The 20,531-nt window shown below is 54.4% G+C and overlaps 2 protein-coding genes across 3 annotated transcripts; both read right to left on the bottom strand.

The window, feature by feature from the left end:
• Nucleotides 1-970: 970 nt before the first annotated feature.
• CD79A (CD79a molecule) lies at nucleotides 971-4,870 on the bottom strand. The gene is made up of 5 exons (XM_027515636.1): nucleotides 4,565-4,870; nucleotides 2,891-3,184; nucleotides 2,548-2,666; nucleotides 1,588-1,656; nucleotides 971-1,436 (listed from the first exon to the last, which is right to left on the bottom strand). The coding sequence occupies exons 1-5, from the start codon at nucleotides 4,638-4,640 to the stop codon at nucleotides 1,323-1,325; spliced, it is 672 nt and encodes a 223-aa protein (XP_027371437.1). The 5' UTR covers nucleotides 4,641-4,870; the 3' UTR covers nucleotides 971-1,322.
• Nucleotides 4,871-11,470: 6,600 nt separating this feature from the next.
• On the bottom strand, nucleotides 11,471-19,491 carry RPS19 (ribosomal protein S19). 2 transcript variants are annotated; one of them, XM_027515634.1, is made up of 6 exons: nucleotides 18,976-19,491; nucleotides 18,429-18,499; nucleotides 18,045-18,145; nucleotides 12,998-13,181; nucleotides 12,423-12,477; nucleotides 11,471-11,536 (listed from the first exon to the last, which is right to left on the bottom strand). In XM_027515634.1, the coding sequence occupies exons 2-6, from the start codon at nucleotides 18,497-18,499 to the stop codon at nucleotides 11,510-11,512; spliced, it is 438 nt and encodes a 145-aa protein (XP_027371435.1). In that variant the 5' UTR covers nucleotides 18,976-19,491; the 3' UTR covers nucleotides 11,471-11,509. The 2 variants fall into 2 exon arrangements, with proteins under 2 accessions (XP_027371435.1, XP_027371436.1); XM_027515635.1 differs by having other exon boundaries at nucleotides 18,669-18,994.
• Nucleotides 19,492-20,531: the final 1,040 nt, after the last annotated feature.

Here is a 20,531-nt window from a genome sequence, read left to right as displayed (position 1 = left end):
GTCAGTCTGTCCCTCCGCAGGGCGCGGGCACCACTTTTCTCAGATCTGCCTGACGTCGGCCATCACCTCCCTGGCGAGGCTGGGGGCCCTGCGTCCGTCTCCACCTGCGTGTCGCCTCCCCTGCTCTGAGTCTCTGTGTGTCTCTTGGTCTCTGTTTTTGCTTCTGTGTGTTTCTGTCCGTGTTCCTCTCTTTGCCTCTGTCGCTGACTCTCTTGCTCCGTTGAGGTCTTTCCCTCTTGCTCCCGGGCCTCTGCTTCTCCCTGCTGTCTTTTAAACTCTGTCATTTTCTGTCTCAGAGGCTTCTCTCCCCATCGCTGGGTCTGGATCTTTCAGCATCCCCATCAGTCATTTCCCCATCTGTTGCTTTTCCTAGAGTCTCAGGGGTCAGCCTCTCCATGTCCATTTTCAATGGACCCTTCTTGCCTTTTTGTCTTGTCCTGGCATCTGTTTCTGATGCCCTGTCTCCCCGGTGTCTTTCAGTTCACTCGCTCTGTCTCTCCATCCTTATCTCTGTCTCAATTTCCCTCCCCTCTGTAGCTCAGACACACTGTACCTCTGTCCTTCTCTGTCATCCCCTCCAGGTCTTCCCACCATCCCCAATTTACTGCCACAGGCTCTCCAAATCCCACTTTTACAAGTCCACTTGCAGCAGAGAACAGGTGTGGCTATGGTCAGGATTTGGTACCAGTCCCAGCAGAGAGTACACTGTGTTTTGGCAACTCAGATGCACATAAATGAATACAACTGGTTACCTGGGACCCTGCTGTGTCCCCCTCTGCTGAGGCACAGAGCCTGGGGTAGGACCCTTCCCAAGACACTTCTTGTATTTTCAGGAGATGGCCAAGACTGGCTACCTGGTCCCAGGTGTGGGGAGTGGACAGGGGCTGGGGGAGGAGGGGGCTGATGTCCTGGATTTCTCGGTTTCAGAAAAGGAAGGGGAATGGTCCCCACGAGATCCATGACTCCTGCGAAGGTCTGCCGTTGGGAAGGATTTATTATCACTAAGTGGCCATGACAGAGCAGGCAGAGGGGAGGTGACACTAAGGAGGCTGCTACGTTCAGCTCCCCTAGAGGCAGTGAGTAAGGGCTCATCACCCGCTGGGTGGGTGGGTGGGGGAAGCCAGGGAAAGGCAATAGGGGGAGGATCAGTTAGGGTGTGTGGAGGGGATGAGGACGAGGATGACCTAGAGGGAAGAAGAGTGGACAGTCCCAGGGGGAAGTTGAGTCAGGACACTCCCAGGAAAGATTGTGAAAAGAGAGCGGCTTCGGGGGGAAGTAGGGTGAAACACGGGTTGGGTGCATGGCGGGTCAGCCCAGCAGGGTCACGGCTTCTCCAGCTGAGCATCTCCGATGTGGAGGCTGCCCACGTCCTGGTAGGTACCCTGGAGGCCCCGGGAGATGTCCTCATACATGGAGCAGTCATCAAGGTTCAGGCCCTGGGGAGGAAACAGGGTGGTGGGCCTCAGTGCCCCGAGGCCCGGTTCCCTGCCCCCAACCAGCCTCAAGGAGGAGCCCTAGGAGACCCCCCCACCCTACTCCGCAGACCTGCCCCCGCTCTGCACCTGCCCCCACCTTCCTTCCACTCACCTCATAGAGATTTTCGTCTTCGTAGTCATCCTGGATATCAGCCCCGAATTTCATGTTCTGCCATCGTTTCTGTTGAGGGATGGGGAGCTTCAGTGAGTGGGGGCGGAGGGGGGGCCGTGGATAGAGATCATGTTTTCAGACCCTCCTGGAGGCCAGGAGTTAAGGGACATGCCCAGAGTCACATATCCTGTAAGTGGCAGGCCACTCTGGGTCCAAGCCAGTATCCTTTTGATTGTACCACTGCCCATTCTTCCCCACAAATAGAGCAATAGTACTAAGTGGCTATAGTTGTCTTGTGGCCTAAAGAGAATTTGTTGTTGTTTTAGTCGCTCGGTTGTGTCCGACATTTTTTGCGATCCTGTGGCCAGTAGCCTGCCAGGCTCCTCTGTCCATGGGATTCTCCAGGCAAGAATACTGGAGTGGGTTGCCATTCCCGTCTCCAGGGGATCTTCCTGACCTAAGGATGGAACCAACGTCTCCTGCATTGCAGGTGGATTCTTTTACTGCTGAGCCAGGTATTCTTACTCAGGTATTCTTGCCTAGGAAATCCCATGGACAGAGGAGCCTGGTGGGCTACAGTCCACGGGGTGCAAAAGAACAGGACACTGCTTAGCGACTGAGCACACATGCATGCCAAAGAGACGCTGGTGGGGGTCAGACACTCCGGGATGACACCAGTTCCCATCTCCCCCAGCCTTGGCTACATCTGAAGGGTACAGCCCTCCTGGATAGAGGGGGCCAGTGAGACATCCCTGGGGCCAGAGGTGAAGAGAACCCTGAGGGGAGACTGAGCAAGGACGCCCCTCTGGTCCCAGCACAGTTTCAAATGCGTTCATTCTATTAAATTTTCAGGCCCTCGGCGCCTGGGAGGTGGGTGCTGCCATTCTGCCAAGTTCTAGGCGGGAGGGACTCTTGGGGGTCCGCTAGTCCCCGCGGGGTGGGCCTGGGGGGCAGGCTCACCCGGAAGAGCAGCAGTGTTCCAGGCACCACGGCGCAGATGAGGAGGATGATGCCCTCGGCGGTGATGATGTTGTTCTTGGTGCCCTCCCCCATGTCCAGGAAGGGCCTAGGGAGCGGGTCTGTGAGGAGGGAATACGGCTCAGAGCCCCACCTTGCCCCATGGCCACGCCCCTAGGTCACGCCCCCTCCAGCGAGGCCCAAGACCGTGGAAGCCGCTCCCGCTTTACAGGTGAGAAGACTGGCCACTGCGTGAAAGCCGGAGACCCAGGATGCCCGAGATGCAGGCGATGCAGGCACGGGCTCCAACCCGCCTTCCCGGCGGATGGACGGGATGGGCACTCACCTCGCACGCGGAGGTACGTCCCGCAGGAGCGCTGAATCTTCTTGCCATCACTGACTTGGCACCTATACATGCCCCTGTGAGTCTTGTTCACTGGTTTGATGATCAGCTCGCCCCCGGCACCCACGTCCCCGCGATACATCACAGGGGGCCATGAGGAGTTGCTTTGGAGGACGTGCCACCACGTAACGTTGGTGTTGCTGCCATTGTGCGTGCACTGGAGGCGCACCTCCTCCCCCACGCTCACCGTCACCGAGGGTGGGCCCCACTCCACCCACAGGGCCTGGCACCCGGGGCCTGCAGAGAGGAGGCAGATGGGTCAGGGACAGCCAATGGGGACACTGACCCAGCTTGACCCCTGGTAGCTGCAGGACTCCTCCTGGCTGTGTGTGTATGTGTGTGTGGGGTGGGGTGTGGAGAAGTGTGAGTGACACACCCAGAGTGGAGGGCAGGGGGCTGGGGGGTGTCCCCACTTGCCCCTTCAGAGCCACCTCCTCCCTCTTCCCCCTCCTCTGTGCTTCCATGCCCTCTGAGCTCGCTGGCACTTGAATAGGCAGTTCCCTAGGACTAGCAGTGCCCCAGGCCAGGAAGCTCTTTCCAAAATCAGTTTGGGCATCACCTCCTCCTGAAGGCCCTCCTGGATTATTTTCTCACCCAGCCCCTGCCCAGCCCCACACTGGCACTTTATTTACTTTGTGTAATTATCACAGAACCCATAGAAATCGGTTCTGTCATCGACCCATTCTACCAGTGGGCCAGCTGCGACCCACGGCAGCAGGAGTCCCCTGGCCCTGGGCCTCTTCCTGCCAGTTTGTGAGCCTGCCCTGCCCTGTGACCCTGGGCCCACCCCAGGGTGTCAAGCTGAGGGCCAGGGGTGAGGTCAGGGACTGGGCTGAGCTAGCTGGTTAGGGCTGGGAGGGCCTCAGCTGGGTGGAAGGAGATGGGGCGGCCCAGAAACGGTGGGGGGGCGGTAGGCCCAGTTCTGTGCCCCTCCTCCTGGGCCAGTCCGCATGGCTGGCTCTGCCTCTTTTGGAAGGAGGAGGGCAGAGGTGAGGAAGAGAGAAGGAGGAGGAAGTGGGGCAAGAGACAGCAACCGGGGGAGTCACTCCAATCTCAGCTCCCAGTGGAAATTTGGGGTGACTGGCCGCCTCTCTCAACTCCTCGGTCAAACAGGGTGGTCACAGCCCTGCCAGCTGGCATTGTGTGGGAGGGCAAGGGGGAAGGTCACCTACTCCCCCAACATTGAGAAGGGGTTCCCTAAGTAGAGGTGAGGACTAGGATTCAAGGCAGAAAAGGAGAAAGCTTTTTCTCCCCACTGAAGCTGACCGCTACCGCTACCCACCACCGTCCCGTCCCTGCCCCCAGCTCTGGAGCTCAGTCAGTCAAGGGCAACCTTAGTTCCTTATTTTGATCTGGGGGGCGAGCGGGTGGGGAAGATGTCTCCTGCCCCTGCCTCCCTCCACCGGGCCAGGACGCGCGCCTTCAACTTCGCTGAGCCCCCTCCAGCTTCCCACCGGCCTGTTTGGGACAATCAAGCAGACAGATGCAGTTTCTACAGGGTCTTTTCTAGCCTGCCTCCTGCCAGCTCCTCTCCCTCCCCCTCTGCCTGGGGCCTCTCTCAGCAATCTCCCAGTTCCCACTACTGACTCCCCCAGCACCTGCCTGTTAACCACGTACCCAGGCCAGCAGCGGAGATCAGGAGGAGAAAGATGGTGGCAGGCGGGCTTTGCAGGGCTTGGGGACCCTCAGGCATCTTCTCCCAGTGGGTTGGTTAGTCTGGGTTGCAGCAGTCCTGGGGTACCAGATCCCACCTCGGCTGAGCCCCAAACCCCGCCCCACTTCCTGCCCGGCCCTGCGGAGATGGGCTTCGCTGGCCCCACTGCTGGGCTCTTTGGCTGGCGGGCTAGGGGGAAGCCCCTGGTGGAGGAGGCTTCAAGCCGTGAGTGGAGAGGAACCGCTCCTTGCACCTGTGGCCACCACAACTCCCCTGAGAGGAGGCTGCTTGGGTGGGGGGAAGAGATTGGTTCAAGGCCTGGCTCGTCACTGGAAAGGAAACCCGCCCCGCCCGAGGGAGCTAGGGTTTGGGGGGCCTGCTGCACACAGGCAGTCAAGGGTGGTGGTGGTTCCAAGCTTGGTCGTTGCCTCTCATTGGCCTTGGGCAAAACTTGTCCCCTCTCTGAGCCTCTGTGTCCTCACTTCTTTTTTTAAAATACTTATTAATTTATTTGGTTGCATTGGGTCTCAGTCGCAGCATATGAGATCTTTGCTGTGTCATGCGGGATCCTTCGCTGGGGCACACAGATTCTCTAGTTGTGGCCCTGGGCTTATTGCCTTATGGCATGTGGGATCTTAGTTCCCTGACCAGGGTTCAAACCCACGTCCCCTGCCTTGCAGGGCGGCTTCCCTGAGCCTCTGTGTCCTCCCTTCTTGGGGTTGGAAAGGAGAATTTAGAGGTTGTACATGCACAGCGCTGAACACAAGACCCCGGCACGTGGATAGGTGCTCAGTAAAGGTTGGTTATTATTAATGTTTATGAGGAATAAGGGCTTCCCTGGTGGCTCAGTGGTAAAGAATCCACCTGCCAAGGCAGGAGACAAGGGTTCAATCCCATGCGCACATACATACAAGGAGATGCAGGAAGAACCCCTGGAGAAGGGAATGGCTACTCATTCCAGTATTCTTGCCTGGAGAATTCCATGGAGTCAGACACGACTGAGCAACTAACATACACACATGAGAAATAAATGAGGCAGGCTCACCAATTCTGTGACTAGGTGATGGCTTTCCTTTCTGAGCTTCGGCATTTAAAAATGTATATATGTATCATTTTATTTATGTGGCAGCGCAGGGTCTTAATTGTGACATACGAACTCTAGTAAATTGTGGCATGTGGGTTCTAGTTCCCTGATCAGGGATTGAACCCGGGCCCCCTGCATTAGGAGCATGGAGTCTTAGCCACTGGACCACCAGGGAAGTCCCTGAGGTTCAGCATTTTTAATCCAAGAGATGAGGATGAAAATATCTCCCTGGTGCTGTGACTTAAGATGATATTCCTGACATCCAAGGGCCACAATGGGCTCTTTCCTGGTGTTCTTTCATTTCAGCCACAGGTCAGTAGGGTAGGCCACTTACCGCCCCCACCCCCACCAATTTAAAGGGGGGAAACTCAGGCCATCACAGAGAGGGGCACCATCTGTCACTTGCCCAGTGTTACACTCTGGTGGCGGAGCAGGGATTCCAAGTCACTCACGTGTGCCCAGGTTCCTTTGAACATCATTTTAGGTCAAGTGGGAGGAAAATGAAGCCTGAGGGGTGGGGGAGTGGAATGATATGAAGTTGTTGAGATGTTTGTGAGCTGTTAGGGGCCCATGTCACACATGTGCACACACATATAAGACACACACACATAAGGGGACACCTAGGAAGAAATTCATGGCAGGGAGATTTTTGGCAGCCAAAACTGGGAAACAGATGAGAAATTCCTTTATAGGAGAATGAACGTATACATGGAGCTATGGTAAGGAGTACGTCAAGGCTGTATATTGTCACCCTGCTTATTTAACTTATGTGAAGAGTCCAAGCATCCCCCCAAAATTAAAAAAATCCCATCATAAGAAATGATGGGCTGGATGAAGAACACGCTGGAATCAAGATTGCCAGGAGAAATATCAATAACCTCAGATATACAGATGACACCACCCTTATGGCAGAAAGTGAGGAAGAACTAAAGAGCCTCTTGATGAAAGTAAAAGAGGAGAGTGAAAAAGTTGGCTTAAAACTCAACATTCAGAAAAGTAAGATCATGACATGCGGTCCCATCACTTCATGGCAAATAGATGGGGAAACAGTGGCTGACTTTATTTTTGGGGGCTCCAAAATCACTGCAGATGGTGACTGCAGCCAGGAAATTAAAAGACGCTTACTCCCTGGAAGAAAAGTTATGACCAACCTAGACAGCATATTAAAAAGCAGAGACATTACTTTGCCAACAAAGGTGTGTCTAGTCAAGGTTGTGGTTTTTCCAGTGGTCATGTATGGATGTGAGAGTTGGACCAAAAAGAATGCTGAGTGCCGAAGAATTGACTCTTTTGAACTGTGGTGTTGGAGAAGACTCTAGAGAGTCCCTTGGACTGCAAGGAGATCCAACCAGTGCATCCTAAAGGAAATCAGTCCTGAGTGTTCATTGGAAGGATTGATGTTGAAGCTGAAACTCCAGTACTTTGGCCACCTGATGTAAAGAGCTGACTCATCTGAAAAGACCCTGATACTGGGGAAGATTGAAGGCAGGAGGAGAAGGGGACGACAGAGGATGAGATGGTTGGATAGCATCACCAACTCAGTGGACATGAGTTTAGGTAAGCTCTGGGAGTTGGTGATGGACAGGGAGGCCTGGCATGCTGCAGTCCATGGGGTTGCAGAGTCGGACACGACTGAGCGACTGAACTAAACTCACGGTGGTGGTGGTTTAGTCGCTAAGTCGTGTCTGACTCTTGCAACCCCATAGACTGTAGCCCATCAGGCTCCTCTATCCATGGGATTGTCCAGGCAAGAATACTGGAGTGGGCTGCTGGCTGTTGTTTGGTCGCTCAGTCGTACCCGACTCTTGGCGACCCCATGGACTGCAGCGTGCCAGGCTTCCCTGTCCTTCACCATCTCTTGGAGTTTGCTCAAACTCATGTCCATTGAGTCGGTGATGCCATCCAACCATCTCATCCTCTGTCATTGCTTTCCTTTCCCAGCATCAGGGTCTTTTCCAATGGGTCAGCTCTTCGCATCAGGTGGCCTAAGTATTGGTTGTCAATAAAGTAGCACACAGCAGAAGAGTCCGAGCTTCTTGTCAACAGGGCTGCGTCTCAGGACCAACAAAAAAATGAGAAGAAATGGACTGTGGCAGGATCCAGCTGACTTGTTTTCAAAAGGCAAAGCAACGTGTGCTGTTAGGGAAACGTGTGTGCAGGAAAGGGGTGAGCCCATGCAGGGGAGTGACACCCCACTCGCAAGGGGGCTTCCCTCTGGGGGAAGGGTACACAGAAGGCTTTGTCTCTCTTAGTTTTAGGTCGTTTTACTTTTTAAGCTGGGTAGTGGGTTCATGGGTCCTTGTTACACTATTATACTGTTTTGTGTATTGAAGTCTTTTGTAATTTTAAAAAAGTTCAAATGTCACCCACACAGAAGGACGTGGGCCTCAAGAGATCACACCTCCTGGGTTTGAATCTCAGCTCTGGTCATCTGAGCCTCAGTTTCTCCTCCTGTAACTTGGGCACAACCCCTCTACCTTGTGAGGCTGTAAGAATATCACAGAGCAGGGTTCCTAGGACACACTTCCTCTTCTCTGGCCCTTGGACCCTCCCCCCTTCCCTCCAGGGACCCAGGTGTTCCGTTGGGCTCCTCTCTGTATAGGGGGTTATAAGCCCCTCTGTACTAAAGTTCCTCCTTCTGACTCCCACGTAGGAAGATACCTGGGTGGTCCAGTCACTGCAACCCTGGGAATTCACCTCTTTCAGCATCACTCCTGGCCAAGCTGGTTTTCAGGACCTTGACTGCCCCCCAGTGGCCAGAGGGGTGCATCCGACGCATTGCAGGCCCTCTCAGGCAGGCTGGTTTGGGCACTTCCACGACCCACTTACCCAGCACCCCTGGTATCTGGCACTGGGCAAGCTAACCAGATGCTTGGCATTGCATTCCCAGGACAATTCTGGGAAATTTCATTCTCAATCGACCAGAGGAAACTTAGGTCCCAAACAAGGAGTGACTGGCTCAAGGCCATGCCCAGGAGTGTAACCCTTTGGGTCTCATTTTCCTCATTTCTAAGGCCTTCAGGGGCTACAGCCCAGGTAGCTGGCTGTAGCTACCAAATGCTGGCTTTGCCACCTCCTAGCTGTAGGTCATGAGGAAAATCATGCATCCTGTGACTACTTTTTCCCATCTCCAAACAATGTTGAAGCTGAAACTCCAATACTTTGGCCACTGGATGTGAAGAGCTGACTCATTTGAAAAGACCCTGATGCTGGGTAAGATTGAGGGCAGGAGGAGAAGGGGACGACAGAGGATGAGATGGTTGGATGGCATCACTGACTCAATGGACATGGGTTTGGGTGGACACCAGGAGTTGGTGATGGACAGGGAGGCCTGGTGTGATTTCATGGGGTCGCAGTTCGACACGACTGAGCGACTGAACTGAAACAGTGGGTGTGTTTGGGCACCTACTTCACAAAAGTATTAAGTGATATGGTTATACAGCACCTCTAGTACTTCAGACTCTGTCGTGACTGACTCTGCGACCCCCATGGATTATACAGTCCATGGGGTTCTCCAGGCCAGAATACTGCAGTGGGTAGCCTTTCCCTTCTCCAGGGGACCTTCCCAACCCAGGTCTCCTGCATTGCAGGCAGATTGTTTACCAGCTGAGCCACAAGGGAAGCCCCTGAGAAACCTGTATGCAGGTCAAGAAGCAAGTTAGAACTGAACATGGAACAGACTGGTTCCAAATCGGGAAAGGAGTATGTCAAGGCTGTATATTGTCACCCTGCTTATTTAACTTAATATTTAGAGTACATCATGTGAAATGCCTGGCTGGATGAAGCACAAGCTGGAATCAAGATTGCTGGGAAAAATATCAATAACCTTAGATACACAGATGACACCACCCTTATGGCAGAAATGGAAGAAGTACTAAAGAGCCTCTTGATGAAGAGCAGAGTGAAAAAGTTGGCTTAAAACTCAACACTCAGAAAAGTAAGATTATGGCATGCGGTCCCATCACTTCATGGCAAATAGATGAGGAAACAATGGAAACAGTGACAGACTTTCTTGGGCTCCAAAATCACTGCAGATGGTGACTACAGCCAGGAAATTAAAAAACGCTTGCTCCTTGGAAGAAAAGCTATGACCAACCTAGACAGCATGTTAAAAAGCAGAGACATGACTTTACCAACAAAGGTCTGTCTAGGCAAAGCTATGGTTTTTTCCAGCAGTCATGTATGAATTTGACAGTTGGACCAAAAAGATGCTGAGTCCCAAAAAATTGACACCTTTGAACTGTGGTGTTGGAGGAGTCTCTTCCAAGTCCCTTGGACTGCAAGGAGATCCAGCGCATCCTAAAGTAAATCAGTCCTGAATATTCATTGGAAGGACTGATGCTGAAGCTAAAACTCCAATTACTTTGGCCACCTGATGCGAAGAACTGACTCACTGGAAAAGACAGATGCTGGCAAAGATTGAAGGCCGAAGGGAAGACAGAGGATGAGATGGCTGAATGGCATCACCTACATGATGGGTAAGTTTGAGTAAGCTCCAGGAGTTGGCGATGGACAGGGAAGCCTGGAGCGCTGCAGTCCGTGGGGTCACAAGGTTTCGGACACTAGAGTGACTGGAGTACTCGGGTAGAAACACTGGTAGGCTGTAGTCTAGTGTTCACATCAGTAACTCCCAGCCCTGACAACTTTGAGCTGGGGGCAGTAGTACCAAAGGTCTGTGACTCCGTGGTCTGGTATTTTCACTTGGAACATCTCGGTACACCAGGTATGCGGCTTTGAGCCGACAGGGACTCTCCCAGAATCCCTCAGGCAGGAATAAGTAGCTTTACAAACAAGAGCAGGCTGAGGGTAAGCTGCTCAGGATCGTAGCAATTATGGGCAGTAGTGGAACTCAAACCCATGTCACTCCGAGTCCAGAAGTCAGGCATGGCACTAGGTCTGATCTCAGTGGTAACTTAGGGTGGAGGAACCTCAGGGGTTGTGGCCTAGACAGGTTAGCCTCAGCATTTTGGCTTTCCCCAGCTGGGAGGTGGGCCTGGTTCTTAGGGTGGTAAGGCTTCTCCCTCTAAGATTCAAAGCTGCTCAGTGTCTGACTCTGTGACCCCATGGACTGGAGCCTACCAGGTTCCTCTGTCCATGGAATTGTCCAGGCAGTAATACTGGAGTGGGCAGCCATTCCCTTCTGCAAGGGAAGCATTCTTTACCGTCTGAGCTACCAGGGAAGGTCCCATCAATGCCAAGAGCCAATCACCACGGAGACCCAGAGGGGGCAGGGCACGGAGCGGGCCCCAGACCACAGCCTCTGTGCAGGTGTTACATCCCTCCCCTGGGGAAGGAAGTTAGCACCCTGGTCCCAACTGGGTCCATGCTGCAGCTTCCCCTGGTTGAAGGGGGTATAGCAGGGCCCAGGCTAGGGATCCCAAGTAGATCAGGGAAAGGAAGTGCACAGAGGCAGAGGTCAAAACCTTGGGCGGAAGGCACACAAGGACCGCCCGGAGTGAGGGCGGCTGCCCCTGCCCACTTCCTTCCAGGGAAGCAGCACTTGAGCCCCAGGGCCCCTCCTGCTTTGCTCCAGCAGGGCCACTGCTTGAACTTTCAGTTTCTTTTTTTGGAGACTTGCTCTGCGGACACGCAAAGGCCCTGGGTCGCGCACCAGCACCTTGCCCACTTGGGGTAGAACCCGTTTGAATCTGGAAGCCAGGCCTCAGGCTTCTGGGGCTGCTGAGTACTACAGCGATCCAGGAAGCCCCTGGCGCCTCTTTCACAAAGGAAGGGAAGCACTCCGTCCTCCTGCCCCACCCCCCAAAACAGGAGACCCAGACCGGGGTTACGAACGAGGCAATTTATTAACCCAGCATCATTTGTTCTAATGCTTCTTGTTGGCAGCTGCCACCTGTGGGAAAGATAGACAAATAGTTACGATCAGCTGTGGCCCTGTGCTGGGGCACTTCACCGAAGCTCCCCACTAACCAGGGGGCACCAGGCCTCCTGACTTGTGGTTTCCTATGTATTGATCTCACCAGAGGCTCACAGCCTCGGGCACTTCCCCCTTTTACAGAAGCAGAAACCGGGACTCACGAGAGCACTGTAGTATGATTCTGACCTCTGCCCATTAACCCAATCCACACTGCTGCTGGTGCCAGGCCCTGCACTGTCCCTACCGCCTGCCAGGCCACCTCCCGCTCCCAGACGGCTGAATATGCCACTCTTGTCTGCCACTGAGAAACTAAGGGACTCCACAGTCCAAGGCTCCCAGGGGGCCTAAGTCAACAACACACAAAGAAGAAAACCAACAACAGCTTCATGCCAGGCCCCGGGGCTCCTGCTGCTGCAGCTCAGGAATCCTCGCCACTACCTTGTGAGGTGGCTGAGAGCACTACCCCAGACAGGGAGACTGGCCCAGGGTGCCTAGTCAGTCGGCCTCCACACGGAGGCCAGGTTCTGGGCACCCTGCCTGATGCCCCTTATCAGGAGTAAGGAAGAAACCCTGCAGTCAGAATTAGAAGGCTGACCTGGGGAGACAGACTGGCCTGCGAGGGAACGTGCCCTGTGAGGGAACGTGCCCTGCAGAAGAGACCCAGCTGGCTGCACCCAGGCCCGGGGCTCCCTTCACCCAGGGCCCTGCATTCCAACCTGTCTCCCAGCCCCCATGAAGGGAAGTCTGTTAGAAACGTTCTTTCTCCTGCACCCCTGCTTCCCTGGCTGTACCCTCCAGAGGAGGAAACTGTCAAAATCCAGGCTCCAGAGGCCCCTGGGTGGTGACTGAAGTCCCCACTCACCTGTCCAGCGATTCTGTCCAGATCTCTCTGTCCCTGAGGCGTCAGTTTGCGGCCCCTGTGGGAGAGAAGGGTCACACAGGCCTAGGTGAGCGCGGACTCGCACCAGCATCCCTGGCCCAGGCCAGGCCTCTCCTGGACACAAGTCAGGCTTCCCAAGGAGGCGCCTGGCCGCAGGACCTCATGACGCCAGCCAAGTCCCACTCAGGTCCCCAGTCGGCTGCATTCTAACAAGCTGGAGGCTGCAATGGGAACCCCCCCTCATCCTGAGCTGATGGGGTGTCGTTTCTGCAAGCAATAGATCAAAAGCCCCGAAAAATCAATTGGGAAAAGTTAACGAGCAGGCTAATGAAAGCAGACAGTCGCTAAATTACCTTCCTGGAGCCTGGAGTAGTCAGCCAGAGAGGTCGGGGCGAGGCCCCTCGGCTGCTCACTCTTCTGAACCCCCTGCCTGCCCGAGGGCCAGGACACACCTGACACCTCCCTGACGGGCAGAGGAGGATGGTCCTCCATTCAGGCACCACTGGGGACCTGGCCCCAAGCCCCCTCACGTGCCCAGCTTCCCCTCGCTGGCTTACCCATCTTGGTCCTTTTCCACCATTTTCAGCCCCTCCAGGGCTTGGAGGACCCGCCGGGCCACGCTCTTGGAGCCTCTGCTGAAGTGGCTGGGCATGACGCCGTTCCTCTGGCGCCCCCCATAGATCTTGGTCATGGAGCCAACCCCAGCGCCACCCCGGAGGTACAGGTGCCGTGCCGTGGAAGCTGGGTGGGAGGGAAGGGAGGCTTGAGAACCTTTCTCAGGCACAGGCCGTGCTCAGAGTCACACATTGAATTCCACAGGGAGCAGAGTCTCACCATCTTACAGTCGGGGAAACGGAGAACAGGAGAACGCACACAAGGCTCCACTGCCCCTAGTTCAGGAGCCTGGGGGGACCGGCAGTGGAGGGACTGTCGCAGCCATGTGACCAGGCATTTCCTGCTGCCCTCGGGACTTTCTTAGCTGTGACTGCCCTGGCCAAGTGGTGAGGCAGACCTGAGGTTTCACGGACAGAGCCCAGCAAACGTCTAAGCCATGGCCATCCACAACCAGCTGTCTGGGAACTCTGCAGGGCTGGAGAGTTGTAGAAAGGACCTACTGCTTGCCCCCTGTCCCAGGCCTGCCCTGAAGAGCTCGGGTTCACCATGGCAGCGGTGCTGACATCCTAACGCCATGGACAATCCCAACCTGGAAGGTACGTCAACCTGCTCTGTGGACTGGGGTTTCTAGCCCTAGACTGGCTCGGGCAAGTCCCCTGGCCAGTCTCCTTGGAAATCTCTCCTGTTCAACTGGAACGCCAGGCCCTGTGCCACCTGCTTTTACGCTCTCTCCTGTGAGTACTAAGATGGCCTCTGGAGCCAGCCTGATAGTGTGGCTGCTCTGGAGGAACAGACAGCCCTGCAGAAGCTTCTGGTTTTCTACCTCAGGGAGCCACTGAGGTTTGAAAGAGCTGGGGCCCAGATGCTGGCCACCACATGGCCCTACTTGGATGAAAGCTCAAGGGTAGAGACTCCAGATCCCCGCACGTTAAGATTCTCCCAGGTCCTGAAAATGAGTCAGAAGTTATTTTCTCAATAATGACTTGCTGCCAAGAGTCACAGGGCACTGGACCATGTCCACGACCCTCCTGTGTCAAGAGCTGGGGTGGGCTCCTCCTCCCCTCCAGCTGCCCCTCCCAAGGCAGTTCCTGCACACAGCCCATTGTCGGCCCACCTCCAGATGCGGACACAGGCTACAGGGGCCTATCACGGGCCACTTCACCAGGACCACTGAGCAGCCTCTCCCTGGTATCACTGCCTCTGGCCCTGCTCCCTTTACATCACTCTCCTTGGTTCTCTCTGTCCCCATGATTTGCACTGTGACCACCTGCCGACAGATGCCAGTGAAGTCGTTCAGTCGTGTCCGACTCTTTGCGATCCCATCGACTGTAGCCTACCAGGCTCCTCCATCCATGGAATTTTCCAGGTAAGAATACTGGAGTGGGTTGACATTTCCTTCTCCAGGGGATCTTCCCAATCCAGGGATTGAACATAGGTCTCCCGCATTGTGGGCAGATGCTTTACTGTCTGAGCTACCAAGGAAGTCATGCCATCCTCTATACCAGGGTTCTGACCCTCTTCCAGGCATCAAGCAGCCTACCCACTGCCAGGATCAAAAGACTCACCTCTTATAAGATGCCCCCTTCCCTCAACCTTTCTGCCAAGGGAGTAACCTCATGGAAAAATGGCCTTCAAGACCAGTGCAGATGCCCAGTGGCCACCTCCCCCGCCACCGACACCTGTCTGGCCATGCCCTGGTTCCATGTGGAGACCCGCTCTCCACTTGGGCTATGGAAGGCATGAGAGCCCCACAGAAGGGTTAAGATGAACACCCCCAATTTCACCAACACCCAGAAGAGGCTGCACACTAGACGTGAATTTTGCCGAAGCAGGACAGCACTCAGCCCAATCTCACCACGGAAAGGGGTGAGTGCCTCATAGCTGGAGTTTGAATCCCAACATGGCTCCACATCAGCTGTGACACAGCCCACCCATGTCTAGTGGTTAGTGGCACGGTACTCATGGGGACAACGTACTCCAGTCCCAGCAGCGAAAGGGAGAGAACAAACTCCCAACAAAGCCCAACTTAACACCACTACGACTAGCAGGTGTGGGGGACATCCCTGGTGGTCCAGCGGTTAGGATCCTGCTTTCTCACTGCCAAGGGCCTGGGTTCAACCCCTGGTCGAGGAACTAACTCCCATAAGCCAAGTGGCATGGCAATGGCCTCCTGCCCCGACCACCTGGTGTGGCAGGTACCAGGTCCCCCCCACATCACAGCAGTTTGTGCAGGTTATTTTTCTGACCCGTTACAAGGGAGAGCAGGAGTATTAACTTCACAAATTGGAATTAACAGTCAAAATATTGAGTTCTACAGAAACACTGACCCCTTTTACCTCCTCTCCTCAGCCCTTCAGACCTAGGCCGAGGCCCCAGCCCCTCCTCCTGAAGGAGAGCTGTAAGGGCACAAATCCAGGCCACCCCAATGGTGTTTATGATGGCCTCAATGAACGAGGTTTTGCCACAAATGGCTTTTCCTTCAGCCCCTCCAAAGGCATCCTTCTGCTCCCTTTAGGAGACCCAGATGAGGAGTCACTCCTGCCTCAAACTGTAGGAGGAACCACGCAGCACCCCCAAACCCCAGCTAGGTGTCTTGTTGGGCCCCAAAGTGGATGAGGGGGCAGGTCATACTCCACTTGGCAAACGGCAGACCAAACAAGTCTTCACAGCCTAGCAAACCAACAGCCCGTGTTAATTTCACGTTCATGGCTCCATCCTGACCCACTGAATCCTAAGGCGGGAAAAGGAAACTGCTCAGACTGGGACTGGCCTCCACCTTACAATTCAGTGGGAATTCTCTGGCAGTCCAGGGGTTAGGACTCTGCTCACTGCCCAGAGCCTGGGTTCAATCCACAGGCAGGGACCGAAGATTTTGCAAGCTGTATGGCACTGGGGGGGGGGGGGGGGGGAGGAAGAAATGGGGTGGCGGGGAGAAGGGATTCAGGTGCCCCATCCAGCAGCGGCTCACTCACTGCCAGACACACACCGTATCCTTACCTCCCTCTCAAGCAGGCCCATCTGAGCACTCGTGTCTACCCAGGTTACGATGTAGTGCCCCATTCAAAGCCCTTAATGTCTCCCCTGACCCTGCTCCTCCCCTCAGAGGTCCCTGCTCTCCTGAAACGGTTCATCTCCACACCTCATCCCTCACACACTGGCCCCAACACCACTGCCTGGAGGCGATTCATCCCTACAGATAACCGCAGCTCTTCCAGACCACCCTTAGAAGGCCCTGTCACCTACCCTGCCCCTGTAATCTACACCTGAGATCAGCCTGCCACACCCTCCCAGGGTCTTCATCTGTCAGTACCTCAGTCTCCTCCTGGGCAAACAAGTTATCTTGCATGACTCTCCTCTAAGGAGTATGAACTGAACAAACTCAGTGGGAGCACTCCAGATTTCAATAGAGGTTGGCAAACTTTTCCTGTTAAGGGCCAGACAGTAGTCTGTCATAGCTCCAACCCTCGCCTCTGCTGTGACTGTAAACGAGTAACCATGTCTGTGCCCTGACAAACCTCGGTCTAGAACTGCTATCTGTGCCACTAGGCCAGCTGGGAAAGTCCAGTCAAAAGGGGGCTCTGGAAATCCAGAGGGAGACCAGCAGGGCAGGCAGAGGGCACACACCCAGTGTGAGATGTTAGGGAAGGTACACAATGGACAGAAAGGGCCACAGCAACTGCAGAGATGACCAGCAGGCTCAACGAGGTGTGTATTACCCACGGCCTTTCCCCACCCCCCAACCTCCCGCTACCTAGAAACTCAAAGTACAGAATGTTGCCAAGGGAAGACAGCTGCCCACCACCAACTCCAAGTGATGACAAGGCCGAGTGGGTTGTGGTCTCAGGAGCAGGCACACCTCATGTCTTGCCCACTCTGACATCAACAGTGAATCAGCTACCACCAGTCCCTATACGGGAGGTTTCTGTTAGGTACAGATTATATAACACGTGCATATTCACCCACGAAATGAGAAAAACTACTCTCTCTCCAAATTTTGGGCATCACAAAAAAGCAGTCAGGACCACACAAACCTTGCTTGCCAAGATGGATGGATGGGGTGGCAGTGGCGGTCTTGTCCACGCTGTCCCACTCCCCATCTTTCTTTCTAAAAACACTGAAGTGAGTAGGTGGATAAGCTACCTACCCCACTCACCTCACAGTCATCAGGGCTCAGACTACAAACACTTCATGTTCTGAGGTACTGGGCAACTTGACCAAGGCCAGCTCTTCTCAAAGTCATGCTGGAGTTTTGTCAACTTCTAAACTCTGCTTCCCACATGGAGACAAGCTGTGGTCAGGACAGAACCCACTTTACAGAGGAGGAAGGCTTGGGAGTGGAGAGGCTGGGAGGCCATAGTGAAGGCCTGTGCAGAGGCTGCTGCCTTGGAACAATCCAGGGCTGAATCCCATCCCCCACTCCCAAAATAAGCTTCATGGGGGACACAGGAGAAACTTCAATCATTAAAAAGACAGACAAGACAGTACTAACACTGTGCAGTCAGGGGCTATACTTAAGTCAGTCCTTACTGAAGGATTAATAAAAGGCTAAGAGAAGGAGGTGGTACAGGGTGACCATAACGTTTTCTGAGCACTTGAGACTTGTCAAGATTTAGAATAACTGGGTCACATTTCCAACCCCTTTGTTATGAACATCTTGTTAAAGAGGAGATAGGCTAGTGTGATGACCTGAATGAAAACAGGAAACAAACTGAAAGCACAACGACTCTCTAGAAAACGAACTACCTCTAGGCAAAAGATGAACACTTTATTCATTGTCCCTGGGATTCCCTTGAGGCTCCGAGGAAAGCAAGGGTCCTCACGTAAAATTGCTTACAAATGAACAAATATCACAACACAAAATTACCCTACATCACACAAAGCACGCAATGACAGTCAAATATTTCTCTCGGAATTTCTGGGGGAAAAGTAAGACCTCACAAAGGGGACACCCCGCCCTCCACGCCCCATCCAAAGGCCCCAGTTCCTCACCAGCTCGTGTGTAGAACCAGTTCTCATCGTAGGGAGCAAGTTCTTTATGCTTGGCCAGCTTGACGGTGTCCACCCATTCAGGGACTTTCAGCTTCCCGGACCTGGGACCAGGACAGCCAGAAAGGCACAATTCAGGAGCCTCCACAAACTCCATCCCAATTCCCTTCCGTCAGCACAACTATACACCACCAGGAGCCCAATGTGCCCCACAACAGGAAAAATACTGAAACTCAAACACAACCCAGGCCTCATGTACAAAGAGTGGACTCCACACTAACCTCCAACAAGCTCCCCCAGCCAGAAAAAGAAAGCCCGAGGGCCCAGAGGCGTCGGGCAAGACCAGAGCCCCCACCCACTCGACCCCCACCCAGTCCCCACACTCACTTTTTGAGGAAGGCTGCCAGAGCTCTGACGAACTCCTGCTGGTTGACATCTTTTACAGTAACTCCAGGCATCTGCGGGCAAGATCGAGCATGAGAACACAGGATGGATGGAGAAGACTGCCAACGGTCGGGGCCCAGCCCCACGGCGACGGAACCGCCGCACTCCCCTTACTTTCCGAAGGCCCTACTTGCAATTCCCCGCTTTAGAGGCCCCGGCGCCTGAGGGTCTTACAGAGCTTACCGATGACCACGGTCTCTTTGGGGCGCATTAACACTGCCTGACCCCGTTTGTGAAGACGCTGTATGTAGCAAACACCTGATTCTGCCCTCCACGCCACCCGCGCTTTCCCGGGTGTCCACCTGGCCCAGCCGCGGTTTCCGGACCGCGCGGGTCAGACATGTCCAGACCTGCCGCTCGCACGTGGCCGCGGCTCTAGGGGGCGGGACGGCCCCACGCGGGTGCCCCGGAGCTCCCAGGCACGTGCCTCGGGCTCGGAAACCGAGCCCCGACTCCGCGCGCCCGGGTCGTTTCGGAGCACTCTTCTTACCGTGCGGCCTCCGCGCTGCCAGCCAGGGGAAAGGGAGCAACGGGGTTTCCCGGGCGCACAAGTCGGGCGTCAGTTATCGCGAGAGTTCCTAGAGCTCGCGAGAACGGGTTTACAAAAAAAGCTGGCTCCACCTCTCTCAGGGCAAAGGCGGCTTCACCTCCGCGGACATGGGCGGGTTTGGTGGGAGGGTGGAAGCTTTTTTCCTCCTCGCTCTTCTTTCTCCTGCAGCGAGATAGAGTGAGGAGCTCTAATCTCGAGCAGGAGGGAATCTAGTTTCGTTTGCATCAATCGTGGAATGGAACGAATAGCGGCGGAGGCTGCATCTCCTGGCGGAAGTTACGGGGAAACTGGCTGGGCAGGAAATAGACCGGCGCCTCCAGCGGGACGACCCCTTTTTCCGAGTGGAAGTGGCTTTTCTGGCCGAAGGTGGGGCTAGTAAGGGCGGAACTGTGACCAGGAGCTCAGAGGAAGGACACGGAAGAAAGGCGGCCAGCCCGCCCTTTCTCGACCAGCAGTACTCGCGAGAGCAGGAGACGGAAGCCCCACCCTTCTTAGGGCGGAAATTGCTTCACCGTGGCCCTGGAGAGCGGAGTGTGAATGAGGCCCTGGAGGCGGGGAGCAGAAAAGGGCAGGAACAGGGAAGCAGAGGCGGGACCTTCGAAGTTCAGCTCTGCTTCCTAAAGCCCGAGTCTCTTCGGACATGTGTGTGTGCTTAGTCACTCAGTCCTGTCAGACTCTTTGTGACCCCATGCACTGTATCCCACCAGGCTCTTCTGCCCATGGGGATTCTCCAGCCAAGAATAGGGGAGTAGGTTGCCATGCCCTCCTCCAGGGGATCTTCCCAACCCAGGGATCAAACCCAGGCCTCCTGCAATGCAGGCAGATTCTTTACCTGGGAAGCCCCTCTTCAGACAAAGTGCACACAATACTAATTCTATCGGCAAATGTTTTTTGTGTGCCTACTCTGTGCAAGAAACAGGTAAACATGTACAGTGTTACATGCATTATCTAGGTTAATCCGACTAAAGTCCAAGAACACAGAGGACACACCTGCGGTTTGATGAAGTTGCTGACTTGCTGCGAGGAGAAAATATTGAAATATGAATCCTAAATGTAAACTACAATGTGTCAGCGTAGACAGCAATTCTAACAAATGTACTACTCTGATGTGTGATGCTGATAGGAGGGGAGGCTTTGGGGAGCGAGGGGAATATGGGAGCTCTTACTTTCTGCTCAATTTTGCTGTGAACCTCAAAACTGCTTGAAAGAAAAAAACTCTTAAAAAATGGTTTGAGGGTGGGAAGTTGTTCATGTTGTGATGAAGCCATGTTACAGTACATGGACTTTTTAGCGGAAAAAAAAAATTCCTAAGGAATCAAGACAGCGTGTTTAGTCATTTATGCTGAGTGGCCAGAGAGGAGTTGCATGCAGGCTCTGTTAGAGGGGAGAACGTGGCTGGACAGGCCCAGGTGATCAGGCTTGTAAACTAGGGGCCAAGGGCCCCTGAGGAATGTAAGGAAGTCTATCTAAGGGGCTTATTAGAGATATTAAGTCAG

Source organism: Bos indicus x Bos taurus, chromosome 18 (genome assembly GCF_003369695.1).
Source record: "Bos indicus x Bos taurus breed Angus x Brahman F1 hybrid chromosome 18, Bos_hybrid_MaternalHap_v2.0, whole genome shotgun sequence".
NCBI classification, from domain to species: domain Eukaryota; kingdom Metazoa; phylum Chordata; class Mammalia; order Artiodactyla; family Bovidae; genus Bos; species Bos indicus x Bos taurus.
The sequence above is the reverse complement of the archived record's forward strand: the minus strand, read 5'-3'. Positions and strand labels throughout refer to the sequence as shown.